Source organism: Salmo trutta, chromosome 8, assembly GCF_901001165.1.
Source record: "Salmo trutta chromosome 8, fSalTru1.1, whole genome shotgun sequence".
NCBI classification, from domain to species: Eukaryota; Metazoa; Chordata; class Actinopteri; order Salmoniformes; family Salmonidae; genus Salmo; species Salmo trutta.
The window spans coordinates 440,264-456,648 of record NC_042964.1 but is presented as its reverse complement, the minus strand read 5'-3'; the positions used below and the strand labels follow the sequence as shown (position 1 = coordinate 456,648).

The 16,385-nt window shown below is 51.7% G+C and overlaps 2 protein-coding genes across 2 annotated transcripts; one reads left to right on the top strand and one right to left on the bottom strand.

The window, feature by feature from the left end:
* Nucleotides 1-1,329: 1,329 nt before the first annotated feature.
* nppcl2 (natriuretic peptide C-like 2) lies at nucleotides 1,330-9,234 on the bottom strand. The gene is made up of 2 exons (XM_029759589.1): nucleotides 8,837-9,234; nucleotides 1,330-1,934 (listed from the first exon to the last, which is right to left on the bottom strand). The coding sequence occupies exons 1-2, from the start codon at nucleotides 8,978-8,980 to the stop codon at nucleotides 1,650-1,652; spliced, it is 429 nt and encodes a 142-aa protein (XP_029615449.1). The 5' UTR covers nucleotides 8,981-9,234; the 3' UTR covers nucleotides 1,330-1,649.
* A 2,285-nt stretch (nucleotides 9,235-11,519) lies between these two features.
* Nucleotides 11,520-15,673, top strand: LOC115199186 (proline-rich extensin-like protein EPR1). The gene is given in 3 exon segments (XM_029761817.1): nucleotides 11,520-11,549; nucleotides 14,043-14,991; nucleotides 15,051-15,673. Coding segments are annotated over 3 exon segments (1,602 nt in total).
* The last annotated feature ends 712 nt before the right edge of the window (nucleotides 15,674-16,385 follow it).

Here is a 16,385-nt window from a genome sequence, read left to right as displayed (position 1 = left end):
TGCAGGGTTACAGATTACAGTAGAACACACAGCAGGTCATCCATATACCCCTGCAGGGTATACCATGATAACATGTTACTGGTAGCGTGTTACAGGGTATACCATGATAACATGTTACTGGTAGCGTGTTACAGGGTATACCATGATAACATGTTACTGGTAGCGTGTTACAAGGTATACCATGATAACATGTTACTGGTAGCGTGTTACAGGGTATACCATGATAACATGTTACTGGTAGCGTGTTACAGGGTATACGATGATAACATGTTACTGGTAGCGTGTTACAGGGTATACCATGATAACATGTCACTGGTAGCGTGTTACAGGGTATACCATGATAACATGTTACTGGTAGCGTGTTACAGGGTATACCATGATAACATGTTACTGGTAGCGGGTTACAGGGTATACCATGATAACATGTTACTGGTAGCGTGTTACAAGGTATACCATGATAACATGTTACTGGTAGCGTGTTACAGGGTATACCATGATAACATGTTACTGGTAGCATGTTACAGGGTATACCATGATAACATGTTACTGGTAGCGTGTTACAGGGTATACCATGATAACATGTTACTGGTAGCGTGTTACAGGGTATACCATGATAACATGTTACTGGTAGCGTGTTACCAAAAAGGAATAAGGGAAGGTGTAAACATGTTTGACACATGTTGGTCTCAGTTTCACACAACAGAAGGCCTGTCAGGTTATACATGGATACAGTGGAATAACACACATTATACACCCACACTATATAAACACACACACACATTATACACACACACACACACACACACATTATACACCCACACTATATAAACACACACACACACACACACATTATACACACACACACACACACCCACACTATATAAACACACACACACACACACACATTATACACCCACACTATATAAACACACACACACATTATACACACACACACACACACACACATTATACACCCACACTATATAAACACACACACACACACACACACACATTATACACCCACACTATATAAACACACACACACATTATACACACACACACACACACACACATTATACACCAACACTATATAAACACACACACCCACTCACATTATACACACACACACACACATTATACACACACACACACACACACACACACACACACACACATTATACACACACACACACACACACACGCATTATACACACACACACACACACACATTATACACCCACATTATATAAACACACACACATTATACACACACACACACACACACACACATTATACACCCACATTATATAAACACACACACACATTATACACACACACACACACACATTATACACCCACATTATATTAACACACACACATTATACACACACACACACCCACACCACAGGTTAGTTGTACTGGCTGTAACAGAGCCAGGGGTTATAGGTCAAAGGTCATTAGTAACAGCTCTCACATGGAATCCTCCGAACACCTAGAGGTCACGTGGGGTTTGGGGAGATGACCTCTACAGTCACACAGGGTCAGAGTTCAGGGGTTAGATATCAAGGGGTGGGACTGTTCCATCCATCCATCCGTCCGTAGGGTGAAAGATAGCCAATCAGAACACAAGGCCGCTGGCAGTTGTCCAATCAGCATCCCAGACCGCTGATGGATCCGATGCGGTCTACCTTCATGCCGAAGCATCCCCTGGCGGTGGCGCTCTTCCTGCTCCGCCCACGGAACATCCTCTGTTGGCGCAGGAAGTCTAGGAACAACCTGGGGACCACAGGACTCGCCCCCATACGGGGACCAGCCAATCCCTGGGAGGGATGATGGTAGGAATGGGAGGGGCCAGAAGTGGAACCTTCAGAGGTGATGTCTGGTTGGTTGAGGATCAGAGAGCGGAGCTGAGCGCTGAAGAGATTATCTAGTACCTGAAGGGGGGGATGAGGGAGAGGAAAGGGGGGAGGGGAAGGGAGAGAAGAGGGGGGATGAGGGAGAGGAAAGGGGGGATGAGGGAGAGGAAAGGGGGAGGGGAAGGGAGAGAGGAGGGGGGATGAGGGAGAGGAAAGGGGGGATGAGGGAGAGGAAAGGGGGGATGAGGGAGAGGAAAGGGGGAGGGAGAGAGGAGGGGGGGTGAGAGAGGGGGAAGGGGGGGTGAGAGAGGGGAAGGGGGGTAGGAGGAAGGGGGGAGGGGAAGGGAGAGAGGAGGGGGGATGAGGGAGAGGAAAGGGGGGATGAGGGAGAGGGAAGGGGGAGGGGAAGGGAGAGAGGAGGGAGGGTGAGAGAGGGGGAAGGGGGGGCGAGAGAAAGAGGGAGAGAGAAGGGGCGTTAGCACATTTGTCACGATAATAATTCATATAAAGTAGTCATTTGTTAAATTACAGGTACTGTACGTGTGAAAGGTAAACCATTGTGTAAATCCTATAAACGACTGAGATAATGGAAATCCAATGAGTGAGGCTGATGTTATACTGGTCACCCCTCAGAGCCTGGTTCCTCTCTACCCGGCACAGCCAGAAGAGGACTGGCCACCCCTCATAGCCTGGTTCCTCTCTACCCAGTACAGCCAGTAGAGGATTGGTCACCCCTCAGAGCCTGGTTCCTCTCTACCCAGTACAGCCAGTAGAGGACTGGTCACCCCTCAGAGCCTGGTTCCTCTGGTCTACCCGGCACAGCCAGAAGAGGACTGGCCACCCCTCAGAGCCTGGTTCCTCTCTACCCAGTACAGCCAGAAGAGGACTGGCCACCCCTCAGAGCCTGGTTCTTCTGGTCTACCCAGTACAGCCAGAAGAGGACTGGCCACCCCTCAGAGCCTGGTTCCTCTCTACCCAGTACAGCCAGAAGAGGACTGGTCACCCCTCAGAGCCTGGTTCCTCTGGTCTACCCAGTACAGCCAGAAGAGGACTGGCCACCCCTCAGAGCCTGGTTCCTCTCTACCCAGTACAGCCAGTAGAGGACTGGTCACCCCTCAGAGCCTGGTTCCTCTGGTCTACCCAGTACAGCCAGAAGAGGACTGGTCACCCCTCAGAGCCTGGTTCCTCTCTACCCAGTACAGCCAGTAGAGGACTGGTCACCCCTCAGAGCCTGGTTCCTCTGGTCTACCCAGTACAGCCAGTAGAGGACTGGCCACCCCTTAGAGCCTGGTTCCTCTCTACCCAGTACAGCCAGTAGAGGACTGGCCACCCCTCAGAGCCTGGTTCTTCTGGTCTACCCAGTACAGCCAGAAGAGGACTGGTCACCCCTCAGAGCCTGGTTCCTCTCTACCCAGTACAGCCAGTAGAGGACTGGCCACCCCTCAGAGCCTGGTTCCTCTGGTCTACCCAGTACAGCCAGTAGAGGACTGGTCACCCCTCAGAGCCTGGTTCCTCTGGTCTACCCAGTACAGCCAGTAGAGGACTGGCCACCCCTCAGAGCCTGGTTCTTCTGGTCTACCCAGTACAGCCAGAAGAGGACTGGTCACCCCTCAGAGCCTGGTTCCTCTCTACCCAGTACAGCCAGTAGAGGACTGGCCACCCCTCAGAGCCTGGTTCCTCTGGTCTACCCAGTACAGCCAGTAGAGGACTGGTCACCCCTCAGAGCCTGGTTCCTCTCTACCCAGTACAGCCAGTAGAGGACTGGCCACCCCTCAGAGCCTGGTTCCTCTGGTCTACCCAGTACAGCCAGAAGAGGACTGGTCACCCCTCAGAGCCTGGTTCCTCTCTACCCAGTACAGCCAGAAGAGGACTGGTCACCCCTCAGAGCCTGGTTCCTCTCTACCCAGTACAGCCAGAAGAGGACTGGCCACCCCTCAGAGCCTGGTTCCTCTGGTCTACCCAGTACAGCCAGAAGAGGACTGGTCACCCCTCAGAGCCTGGTTCCTCTCTACCAGTACAGCCAGTAGAGGACTGGTCACCCCTCAGAGCCTGGTTCCTCTGGTCTACCCAGTACAGCCAGAAGAGGACTGGTCACCCCTCAGAGCCTGGTTCCTCTCTACCCAGTACAGCCAGAAGAGGACTGGCCACCCCTCATAGCCTGGTTCCTCTCTAGGTTTCTTCCTAGGTTCTGGCCTTTCTAGGGAGTTTTTCCTAGCCACCGTGCTTCTACACCTGCATTGCTTGCTGTTTGGGGTTTTAGGCTGGGTTTCTGTACAGCACTTTGAGAAATCAGCTGATGTAAGAAGGGCTTTATAAATACATTTGATTGGTTGGAAGATTTGGCACACTGTGCATTTCGCAGAGATCGCGTTTTTAGAGACGTGGGACTTTTTTGTTGTTGCAGAAAGTGGTTTAAAGACTGAAGCCTGAAGACCGGCTCATCAGCTACAGTGTAATTTCCATTATAGGACTTTAGAAAGGCAAACGCATGCCATTCTGGTGAACGTCCTCTGGTTTTTGGCAACGGGCTTGCATTTCAGCGTCTCACATCCCTCGATGAGTTGATGTTTTGTATGCAATCATCAGCTAAATGAACAGTAACACATCGTTTCCATAACAGATTGAATCCAGGAGGGGTTTCTTTGCCACCAATGGGTTCCTAAATGGGAACAGGGCAATAGACTGCCCCCACATCGCCATAAAAGCACCAAACCAAAACCAGTCCAACTATGTGAACAGAAAAGGCTATTGTTGGCCAGGTGATTGGTTATGCTTTGTGTTCCATGATTAAAGGACTGCTGAATGAGGTGGCCAGGCGAAACTGGATGGATGGATGACTGGTGAGGATGGATGGATGGATGACTGGTGAGGATGGATGGATGATGACTGGTGAGGAGGGATGGATGACTGGTGAGGATGGATGGATGGATGACTGGTGAGGATGGATGGATGACTGGTGAGAATGGATGGATGGATGACTGGTGAGGATGGATGGATGGATGACTGGTGAGGAGGGATGGATGATGACTGGTGAGGAGGGATGGATGCCTGGCGAAACTGGATGGATGGATGACTGGTGAGGATGGATGGATGGATGACTGGTGAGGATGGATGGATGGATGACTGGTGAGAATGGATGGATGATGACTGGTGAGGAGGGATGGATGACTGGTGAGGATGGATGGATGGATGACTGGTGAGGATGGATGGATGGATGACTGGTGACGATGGATGGATGGATGACTGGTGAGGATGGATGGATGAATGATGACTGGTGAGGATGGATGGATGACTGGTGAGAATGGATGGATGGATGACTGGTGAGGATGGATGGATGACTGGTGAGGAGGGATGGATGACTGGTGAGGATGGATGGATGACTGGTGAGGATGGATGGATTACTGGTGAGGATGGATGGATGACTGGTGAGGATGGATGGATGAATGATGACTGTTGAGGATGGATAGATGGATGACTGGTGAGGATGGATGATGGATGACTGGTGAGAATGGATGGATGACTGGTGAGGATGGATGGCTGGATGACTGGTGAGAATGGATGGATGACTGGTGAGGATGGATGGATGGATGGATGACTGGTGAGGATGGATGGATGACTGGTGAGGATGGATGGATGACTGGTGAGGATGGATGGATGACTGGTGAGAACGGATGGATGACTGGTAAGAACGGATGGATGACTGGTGAGGATGGATGGATGACTGGTGAAGATGGATGGATGGATGGGTGACTGGTGAGGATGGATGGATGACTGGTGAGGATGGATGGATGACTGGTGAGGGATGGATGACTGGTGAGGATGGATGGATGACTGGTGAGAATGGATGGATGATGACTGGTGAGAACGGATGGATGACTGGTGAGGATGGATGGATGACTGGTGAGGATGGATGGATGGATGGGTGACTGGTGAGTATGGATGGATGGATGATGACTGGTGAGGATGGATGGATGACTGGTGAGGATGGATGGATAGATGACTGGTGAGGAGGGATGGATAGATGACTGGTGAGGAGGGATGATTGGTGAGGATGGATGGATGATTGGTGTGAATGGATGGATGGATGACTGGTGAGGATGGATGGATGACTGGTGAGGATGGATGGATAGATGACTGGTGAGGATGGATGGATAGATGACTGGTGAGGAGGGATGATTGGTGAGGATGGATGGATGATTGGTGAGGATGGATGGATGGATGACTGGTGAGAATGGATGGATGGATGACTGGTGAGGATGGATGGATGACTGGTGAGGATGGATGGATGACTGGTGAGGATGGATGGATTACTGGTGAGGATGGATGGATGACTGGTGAGGATGGATGGATTACTGGTGAGGATGGATGGATGACTGGTGAGGATGGATGGATGACTGGTGAGGATGGATGGATGACTGATGAGAATGGATGGTGAGAATGGATGGATGACTGGTGAGTGTACTCATTTGAAGTATATTTGCCATTGCTAAAGCAACTTGAATTGTCCTAATGGTCCGGTCTTTGTAGCTCCAGTATGTTTTTATTTTTACTGGACAAGTCACAACTGAGCCAATCAAATAAAACCTTTTGGTTGCACTCAACCTTTGACACTAGCACCCCTATTTCAGTTTTGGAAAAGTTGTTTTTTTAGCTTTTTTTTGCCAATGCCGTATTTCATGGCACGCAGTTGTTTACCACAGGATTTAAAGGGATGATTTGTTTTACCATAATTAGGGCCGTTTCACAATGCAAATAGCCAAGGTTGTGCACTAGCACTGAAGCTGAGAACAATTGGTATTCATCACTGGTTATGTCCTGCTGAAGCTGAGAACAATTGGTATTCATCACTGGTTATGTCCTGCTGAAGCTGAGAACAATTGGTATTCATCACTGGTTATGTCCTGCTGAAGCTGAGAACAATTGGTATTCATCACTGGTTATGTCCTACCTTTTATTAGGTATCTGTGACCAACAGATGCATATCTGTATTCTCAGTCATGTGTAATCCATAGATTAGGACCTAATGAATTTATTTCAATTTACTGATTTTCTTATATGAACTGTAACTCAATAAAATCTTTAAAATTGTTTGCATGTTGCATTTATATTTTTCTTCAGTATAATATTGATAAATGAACAGTGGTGTAAAGTGCTTAAGTAAAAATACTTTTAAAGTACTACTTAAGTTATACTTTTTGGGGTATCTTTACTTTACTATTTATATTTTTGACAACTTTTACTTCGCTACATTCCTAAAGAAAATAATGTACTTTTTACTCCATACATCCAAAAGTCCTGGTTACCTTTCAAATGCTTAACAGGAAAGGAAAATGCTCCAAGTCACTCACAGAGAACATCCCTGGTCATCCCTACTGCCTCTGATCTGGAGGACTCCCTAAACAGAGAACATCCCTGGTCATCCCTACTGCCTCTGATCTGGAGGACACACTAAACAGAGAACATCCCTGGTCATCCCTACTGCCTCTGATCTGGAGGACTCACTAAACAGAGAACATCCCTGGTCATCCCTACTGCCTCTGATCTGGAGGACTCCCTAAACAGAGAATATCCCTGGTCATCCCTACTGCCTCTGATCTGGAGGACTCACTAAACAGAGAACATCCCTGGTCATCCCTACTGCCTCTGATCTGGAGGACTCCCTAAACACATGCTTCGTTTGTAAATGATATCTGAGTGTTGGAGCATGTCCCTGGCTTTCTGTAAATAAGAAAACAAGACAATCGTCTACTTTGCTTTATATAAGGAATTTGAAATGATTTATACTTTGACTGTTGATACTTCAGTATATTTAAAACCAAATACTTTTAGACTTTAACTCAAGTAGTATTTTACTGGGTGACTTTCACTTTTACTTGAGTAATTTTCTATTAAGGTATCTATACTTTTACTCAAGTATGACATTTGGGTACTTTTTCCACCACTGTAAAAATGAGTCTCTCTCTCGCTGACCCGCTGTCCCCCCCTGGCATCTCATCTGGTTCTCAAACACCTCCACTGTAAAGGACATGTATCCCCCAGCGTCCTCTCTGTCGCTGACCCGCTGTCCCCCCCTGGCATCTCATCTGGTTCTCAAACACCTCCACTGTAAAGGACATGTATCCCCCAGCGTCCTCTCTGTCGCTGACCCGCTGTCCCCCCCTGGCATCTCATCTGGTTCTCAAACACCTCCACTGTAAAGGACATGTATCCCCCAGCGTCCTCTCTGTCTCTGTCCCCCCTGGCATCTCATCTGGTTCTCAAACAACTCCACTGTAAAGGACATGTATCCCCCAGCGTCCTCTCTGTCGCTGACCCGCTGTCCCCCCCTGGCATCTCATCTGGTTCTCAAACACCTCCACTGTAAAGGACATGTATCCCCCAGCGTCCTCTCTGTCTCTGTCCCCCCTGGCATCTCATCTGGTTCTCAAACACCTCCACTGTAAAGGACATGTATCCCCCAGCGTCCTCTCTGTCTCTGTCCCCCCTGGCATCTCATCTGGTTCTCAAACAACTCCACTGTAAAGGACATGTATCCCCCAGCGTCCTCTCTGTCGCTGACCCGCTGTCCCCCCTGGCATCTCATCTGGTTCTCAAACACCTCCACTGTAAAGGACATGTATCCCCCAGCGTCCTCTCTGTCTCTGTCCCCCCTGGCATCTCATCTGGTTCTCAAACACCTCCACTGTAAAGGACATGTATCCCCCAGCGTCCTCTCTGTCTCTGTCCCCCCTGGCATCTCATCTGGTTCTCAAACAACTCCACTGTAAAGGACATGTATCCCCCAGCGTCCTCTCTGTCCCTCTCAGCTCTACTAAGGTCCTGTAGTGTTGTCTGGCCTTGAACCAACATGAGGCAGTATAACTTAACACAACACTGGGACATACTCCCTGGGTCCGTCTTCACAAAGCGTCTCAGATTAGGATCAGATCCCCTCTTTGTGAAGACGAACCCTCGGGTGTTGATGAAGGCACCTCGCTTACCTGTGTGTCGTGTTTCCGAGGTGACGGTCGGGGCGAGGGTTGGGACGAGAGTCGAGACTCCACACTCAGTGACGGAGAGGAGAGGAGGATGAGGAAGAGAAGAAGGGTAAAGGTGGAAGGAGAAGATGAAGATGAAGCAGCCATCTTTGTTTGAGAAGAAATAATAAATGATATTGTTCTTCAGGAGTGTGAATAATAATAATACGGAGTGGAATCTGTAGGAAAAACAATTCCTTGTCTCTTCGAGTTGTAATCAAACCAGTTATTGTTTCCTAAAAGTTGTTTTAAAGTTGTCTTTTAGGTTCCTTTAAAGTTGTTTTAAAGTTGTCTTTAGGTTCCTTTAATGTTGTTTTGTAGTTGTTTTCTTGGTTTGTCTAAGCTCTCTTCTTTATCCTGTAGAGTCAGGATGTGTCTGGCTGTGACCCGAGCAGGGCTTACATTATAAACAGGAACGCTGTGATGTCACACATTCTGCTGCGTTACCCCTGGAGACGGGGAACCCCTAAACGACACTACACACCCCTTCACCACTGTTACCTAGGCTACATCCTTAACATTATGGGCTGTTAACAGGTCACCACTGTTACCTAGGCTACATCCTTTACATTATGGGCTGTTAACAGGTCCGTGGACAGGCCCATACAGAAACAGGAGACTAGTGTCCTGTCCAGGGGGTGTCCTGTACATCAAGCTGTCTCTCTACAGAAACATGAGGTGGACTAGTGTCCTGTCCAGGGGGTGTCCTGGTACATCAAGCTGTCTCACTACAGAAACAGGAGGTAGACTAGTGCCCTGTACATCAAGCTGTCTCTCTACAGAAACAGGAGGTAGACTAGTGTCCTGTCCAGGGGGTGTCCTGGTACATCAAGCTGTCTCACTACAGAAACAGGAGATAGACTAGTGTCCTGTCCAGGGGGTGTCCTGGTACATCAAGCTGTCTCACTACAGAAACAGGAGATAGACTAGTGTCCTGTCCAGGGGGTGTCCTGTACATCAAGCTGTCTCTCTACAGAAACAGGAGATAGACTAGTGTCCTGTCCACGGGGTACCCTGTACATCAAGCTGTCTCACTACAGAAACAGGAGGTAGACTAGTGTCCTGTCCAGGGTGTGTCCTGTACATCAATCTGTCTCTCTACAGAAACAGGAGATAGACTAGTGTCCTGTCCAGGGGTGTCCTGTACATCAAGCCAGGAGGTAGACTAGTGCCCTGTACATCAAGCTGTCTCTCTACAGAAACAGGAGGTAGACTAGTGTCCTGTCCAGGGGGTGTCCTGGTACATCAAGCTGTCTCACTACAGAAACAGGAGATAGACTAGTGTCCTGTCCAGGGGGTGTCCTGGTACATCAAGCTGTCTCACTACAGAAACAGGAGGTAGACTAGTGTCCTGTCCAGGGGGTGTCCTGTACATCAAGCTGTCTCTACAGAAACAGGAGGTAGACTAGTGTCCTGTCCATCAAGCTGTCTCTCTACAGAAACAGGAGGTAGACTAGTGTCCTGTCCAGGGGGTGTCCTGTACATCAAGCTGTCTCACTACAGAAACAGGAGATAGACTAGTGTCCTGTCCAGGGGGTGTCCTGTACATCAAGCTGTCTCTCTACAGGAACAGGAGGTGGGCTCCTTACCTGCCCTATGGGCCATCCTGGCCCGGGACAACACTCAGCACCTCTCCTTTCTCTTCTGTCCGTCCTGGGTTCTGACCCTAATAAAGACAGAGTTCACTACAAACCTCTCAGTAGGAGAAGCATCTATAAACACACCCTCTAAGCCCCGGTGACCCCGGACCTTCTTGGTTCCGCCCCATCGTAAAGTGTTCCCCGGGAAACGCGGTCGTCTGCGGAATTATTTCCTCCTGAGGGGGAGTGGCCACAGGGTTACACACACACACACACACTGCGGTCACCATGGTGATAGGATAGGTGAGACCCCTAATGTAGAGAGAGAGAGAACGGGGAGATGGAGGGAGAGAGAAAGGGAGAGGGAGAGAGAGAGACAGAGAGAATGAGCGGGGAGAGAGAAAGAGAGAGACAGAGAGAACGAGCGGGTAGATGGAGGGAGAGAGAAAGAGAGATGGATAGAGAGAGAGAGAGACAGAGAGAACGAGCGGGGAGAGAGAAAGAGAGAGACAGAGAGAACGAGCGGGTAGATGGAGGGAGAGAGAAAGAGAGATGGATAGAGAGAGAGAGAGACAGAGAGAACGAGCGGGGAGAGAGAAAGAGAGATGGATAGAGAGAGACAGAGAACGAGAGGGGAGATGGAGGGAGAGAGAAAGAAAGAGAGATGGATAGAGAGAGACAGAGAACGAGAGGGGAGATGGAGGGAGAGAGAAAGAAAGAGAGATGGATAGAGAGAGCGAGAGAGAGAGAGACTGTCTTGTTTGACTCAGAGGTTTGTAGGGGTTAAGGAGTGTGTATCTCTGCAGTAAACAGTTTAATACAAGCTAAAATAGAAACAGGCCTTTCTACCTCCGGCCTAGTTTCAATACGCTCTACTAGACTATAACCCACCAGTTCAACTCAGACTGAGGCTGTGTGCTTGGAACACGTGTGTGTGTGTGTGTGTGTGTGTGTGTGTGTGTGTGTGTGTGTGTGTGTGTGTGTGTGTGTGTGTGTGTGTGTGTGTGTGTGTGTGTGTGTGTGTGTGTTTTGCTTGCGTCGGTGATGACGTCAGAGGACCTTACTGAATGGGGGAGACTGTGGGGATGGAGAGGAGGGTGTGTGTGTGTGTGTGTGTGTGTGTGTATGTGTGAAGGGGTGTAGTTTTGTCTAAGAGACACAAAGACGATCTGGGGGGTAATAAACACTTTACCCCTCGTTAGCCCCAGACCTGGTGATGGATGAGCCGTCTCACAGTGTGTGTGTGTGTGTGTGTGTGTGTGTGTGTGTGTGTGTGTGTGTGTGTGTGTGTGTGTGTGTGTGTGTGTGTGTGTGTGTGTGTGTGTGTGTGTGTGTGTGTGTGTGTGTGTGTGAGTGCGTGCGTGCGTGCGTGCGTGTGTGTGTCTGGATCAGTACCCTACTACGCACCTCTGACGCACACTGCACCCTGGTAGAACACACACCCTGGTAGAACACACACCCTGATAGAACACACACCCTGGGAGAACACACACCCTGGGAGAACACACACCCTGGTAGAACACACACCCTGGTAGAACACACACCCTGTCCCTGGTAGAACACACACCCTGGGAGAACACACACCCTGGGAGAACACACACCCTGTCCCTGGTAGAACACACCCTGGTAGAACACACACCCTGGGAGAACACACCCCCTGGTAGCACACACACCCTTTCCCTGGTAGAACACACACCCTGGTAGAACAACACCCTGGTAGAAAACACACCCTGGTAGAACACACACCCTGGTAGAACACACACCCTGGGAGAACACACACCCTGGGAGAACACACACCCTGGTAGAACACACACCCTGGTAGAACACACACCCTGTCCCTGGTAGAACACACACCCTGGTAGAACACACACCCTGGGAGAACACACACCCTGGTAGAACACACACCCTGGGAGAACACACACCCTGGTAGAACACACACCCTGGTAGAACACACACCCTGGGAGAACACACACCCTGTCTCTGGTAGAACACACACCCTGTCCCTGGTAGAACACACACCCTGTCCCTGGTAGAACACACACCCTGGTAGAACACACACCCTGGTAAAACACACCCCCTGGTAGAACACACACCCTGGTAGAACACACACCCTGGGAGAACACACACCCTGTCACTGGTAGAACACACACCCTGGTAGAACACACACCCTGGTAGAACACACACCCTGGGAGAACACACACCCTGGTAGAACACACACCCTGGTAGAACACACACCCTGGGAGAACACACACCCTGATAGAACACACACCCTGGTAGAACACACACCCTGGGAGAACACACACCCTGGGAGAACACACACCCTGGTAGAACACACACCCTGTCCCTGGTAGAACACACACCCTGGTAGAACACACACCCTGGGAGAACACACACCCTGGTAGAACACACACCCTGGGAGAACACACACCCTGGTAGAACACACACCCTGGTAGAACACACACCCTGGTAGAACACACACCCTGGGAGAACACACACCCTGGGAGAACACACACCCTGGTAGAACACACATCCTGGTAGAACACACACCCTGGTAGAACACACACCCTGGTAGAACACACACCCTGTCCCTGGTAGAACACACACCCTGGGAGAACACACACCCTGGTAGAACACACACCCTGGTAGAACACACACCCTGGGAGAACACACACCCTGTCCCTGGTAGAACACACACCCTGGTAGAACACACACCCTGGTAGAACACACACCCTGGGAGAACACACCCCCTGGTAGCACACACACCCTTTCCCTGGTAGAACACACACCCTGGTAGAACACACACCCTGGTAGAACACACACCCTGGGAGAACACACCCCCTGGTAGAACACACACCCTGGTAGAACACACACCCTGTGAACTACAGACTCACACACACACACACACACACACACACACACACACACACACACACACACACACACACACACACACACACACACACACACACACACACACACACACATTAGAGTCTTGTTGACTCCAGGGATGCTGGCCCATGTTGACTCCAGGGATGCTGGTCCATGTTGACTCCAGGGATGCTGGTCCATGTTGACTCCAGGGATGCTGGCCCATGTTGACTCCAGGGATGCTGGCCCATGTGGACTCCAGGGATGCTGGTCCATGTGGACTCCAGGGATGCTGGCCCATGTTGACTCCAGGGATGCTGGTCCATGTTGACTCCAGGGATGCTGGTCCATGTTGACTCCAGGGATGCTGGCCCATGTTGACTTCAGGGATGCTGGTCCATGTTGACTCCAGGGATGCTGGCTCATGTTGACTCCAGTGCTTCCTACAGTTGTGTCCAGTTGGCTGGATGTCCTTTGGGTGGAGGACCATTCTTGATACACACAGGAAACTGTTGAACGTGAAAAACCCAGCAGCATTGCAATTCTTGACACAAACTGGTGCGCCTGGCACTTACTACCATACCCCGTTCAAAGGCACTTAAATATTTAGTCTTTCCCATTCACCCTCTGAATGGCACACACACACAATCCACGTCACAGTTTTCTCAAAGCTTAAAAATCATTTTTTAACTCGTCTCCTCCCCTTCTACTTGCACTGTCAGAATGACTTCATCCATCTTCTTACGACCCCCCCTACAGACCCCCCCCTACAGCCCCCCCTACAGCCCCCCCACAACAAACCCCCCCTACAGCCCCCCCCTACAGCCCCCCCCTACAGACCCCCCCTACAGCCCCCCCCTACAGCCCCCCCTACAGACCCCCTTACAGACCCCCCCTACAGCCCCCCCCTACAGCCCCCTTACAGCCCCCCCCTACAGCCCCCCCTTACAGCCCCCCCTTACAGCCCCCCCCTACAGCCCCCCCTACAGCCCCCCCCTTACAGCCCCCCCCTACAGCCCCCCCTTACAGCCCCCCCTACAGCCCCCCCCTACAGCCCCCCTTACAGCCCCCCCTACAGCCCCCCCTACAGACCCCCCCTACAGCCCCCCCCTACAGCCCCCCCCCTACAGACCCCCCCTACAGCCCCCCCCTACAGCCCCCCCCTACAGACCCGCCCCTACAGCCCCCCCTACAGCCCCCCCCTACAGCCCCCCCTACAGCCCCCCCACAGCCCCCCCTACAGCCCCCCCTACAGCCCCCCTACAGCCCCCCCTACAGCCCCCCCTACAGCACCCCCTACAGCCCCCCCTACAGCCCCCCCTACAGCCCCCCCACAACAAACCCCCCTACAGCCCCCCCCTACCGCCCCCCCTACAGCCCCCCCTACAGCCGCCCCTACAGCCCCACCCTACAGACCCCCCTACAGCCCCCCCCTACAGCCCCCCTAAAGCCGCCCCTACAGCCCCCCCCTACAGCCCCCCCCCTACAGCCCCCCCCTACAGCCCCCCCTACAGACCCCCCTAACAGCCCCCCTACAGCCCCCCCCTACAGCCCCCCCATACAGCCCCCCCTACAGCCCCCCCTACAGCCCCCCCACAACAAACCCCCCCTACAGCCCCCCCTACAGACCCCCTACAGCCCCCCCTACAGCCCCCCTACAGCCCCCCTACAGCCCCCCTACAGCCGCCCCTACAGCCCCTACAGCCCCCCTACAGACCCCCCCCCTACAGCCCCCCCTACAGCCGCCCCTACAGCCCCACCCTACAGACCCCCCTACAGCCCCCCCTACAGCCCCCCCTAAAGCCGCCCCTACAGCCCCCCCCTACAGCCCCCCCCCTACAGCCCCCCCCTACAGCCCCCCCTACAGACCCCCCTACAGCCCCCCTACAGCCCCCCCCTACAGCCCCCCCTACAGCCGCCCCCTACAGCCCCCCCTACAGCCCCCCCTACAGCCCCCCCACAACAAACCCCCCCTACAGCCCCCCCTACAGACCCCCCTACAGCCCCCCCTACAGCCGCCCCTACAGCCCCACCCTACAGACCCCCCTACAGCCCCCCCTACAGCCCCCCCTACAGCCGCCCCTACAGCCCCTCCTACAGCCGCCCCTACAGCCCCCCCTACAGCCCCCCCCCTACAGCCCCCCTACAGCCCCCCCCTACAGCCCCCCCTACAGCCCCCCCCACAGACCCCCCCTACAGACCCCCCTACAGCCGCCCAATACACACCCTGCGTGGCCAGCTCTTCACGGAGCGAGAGGACGTTCCTGGTTGTCAGGGATACGGCGTTATCAATCTAACTTCCTGTTTCCCCTGCCCCACGTTACGCTGGCGGAAAGATGTCTCGGACCGCTGAGCATCGCTAAGCAACAGGCGTAGTCAAACCCAAACGCTTAACTCTGTTTCATTGTCACTGAGCCATTGACGTCAGAGTCTGTGTGGAAACGATACAGGGGACGGACTCTGACTGATTGGCTTATAAGGTCTGGGGCGTGGTTTAAGAGTATGGGGGAGTGTTCAATAGTGAAGGCTGATCTATCATTGGTGGGATTGGGATGGCCATACATCCCCCTATACCAGACACTACTAGTTATATCCCCTATACCAGACACTACTAGTTATATCCCCCTATACCAGACACTACTAGTTATATCCCCCTATACCAGACACTACTAGTATATCCCCCTATACCAGACACTACTAGTTATATCCCCCTATACCAGACACTACTATTATATCCCCCTATACCAGACACTACTAGTTATATCCCCCTATACCAGACACTACTAGTTATATCCCCCTATACCAGACAGTACTAGTTATATCCCCCTATACCAGACACTACTAGTTATATCCCCTATACCAGACACTATTGGTTATATCCCCATATACCAGACACTACTAGTTATATCCCCCTATACCAGACACTACTAGTTATATCCCCCTATACCAGACACTACTAGTTATATCCCCCTATACCAGACACTACTAGTTATATCCCCCTATACCAGACACTACTAGGTTATATCCCCCTATACCAGACACTACTAGTTATATCCCCCTATACC

Excerpts from the sequence above, each read along its gene's own strand:
- nppcl2 (XM_029759589.1), bottom strand. The coding sequence starts at position 8,980 with ATGGCTGCTTCATCTTCATCTTCTCCTTCCACCTTTACCCTTCTTCTC. Across the intron at positions 1,935-8,836 it reads CTCGGAAACACGACACACAG|GTACTAGATAATCTCTTCAG; the intron begins GTAAGCGAGGTG and ends CCCCCCCTTCAG.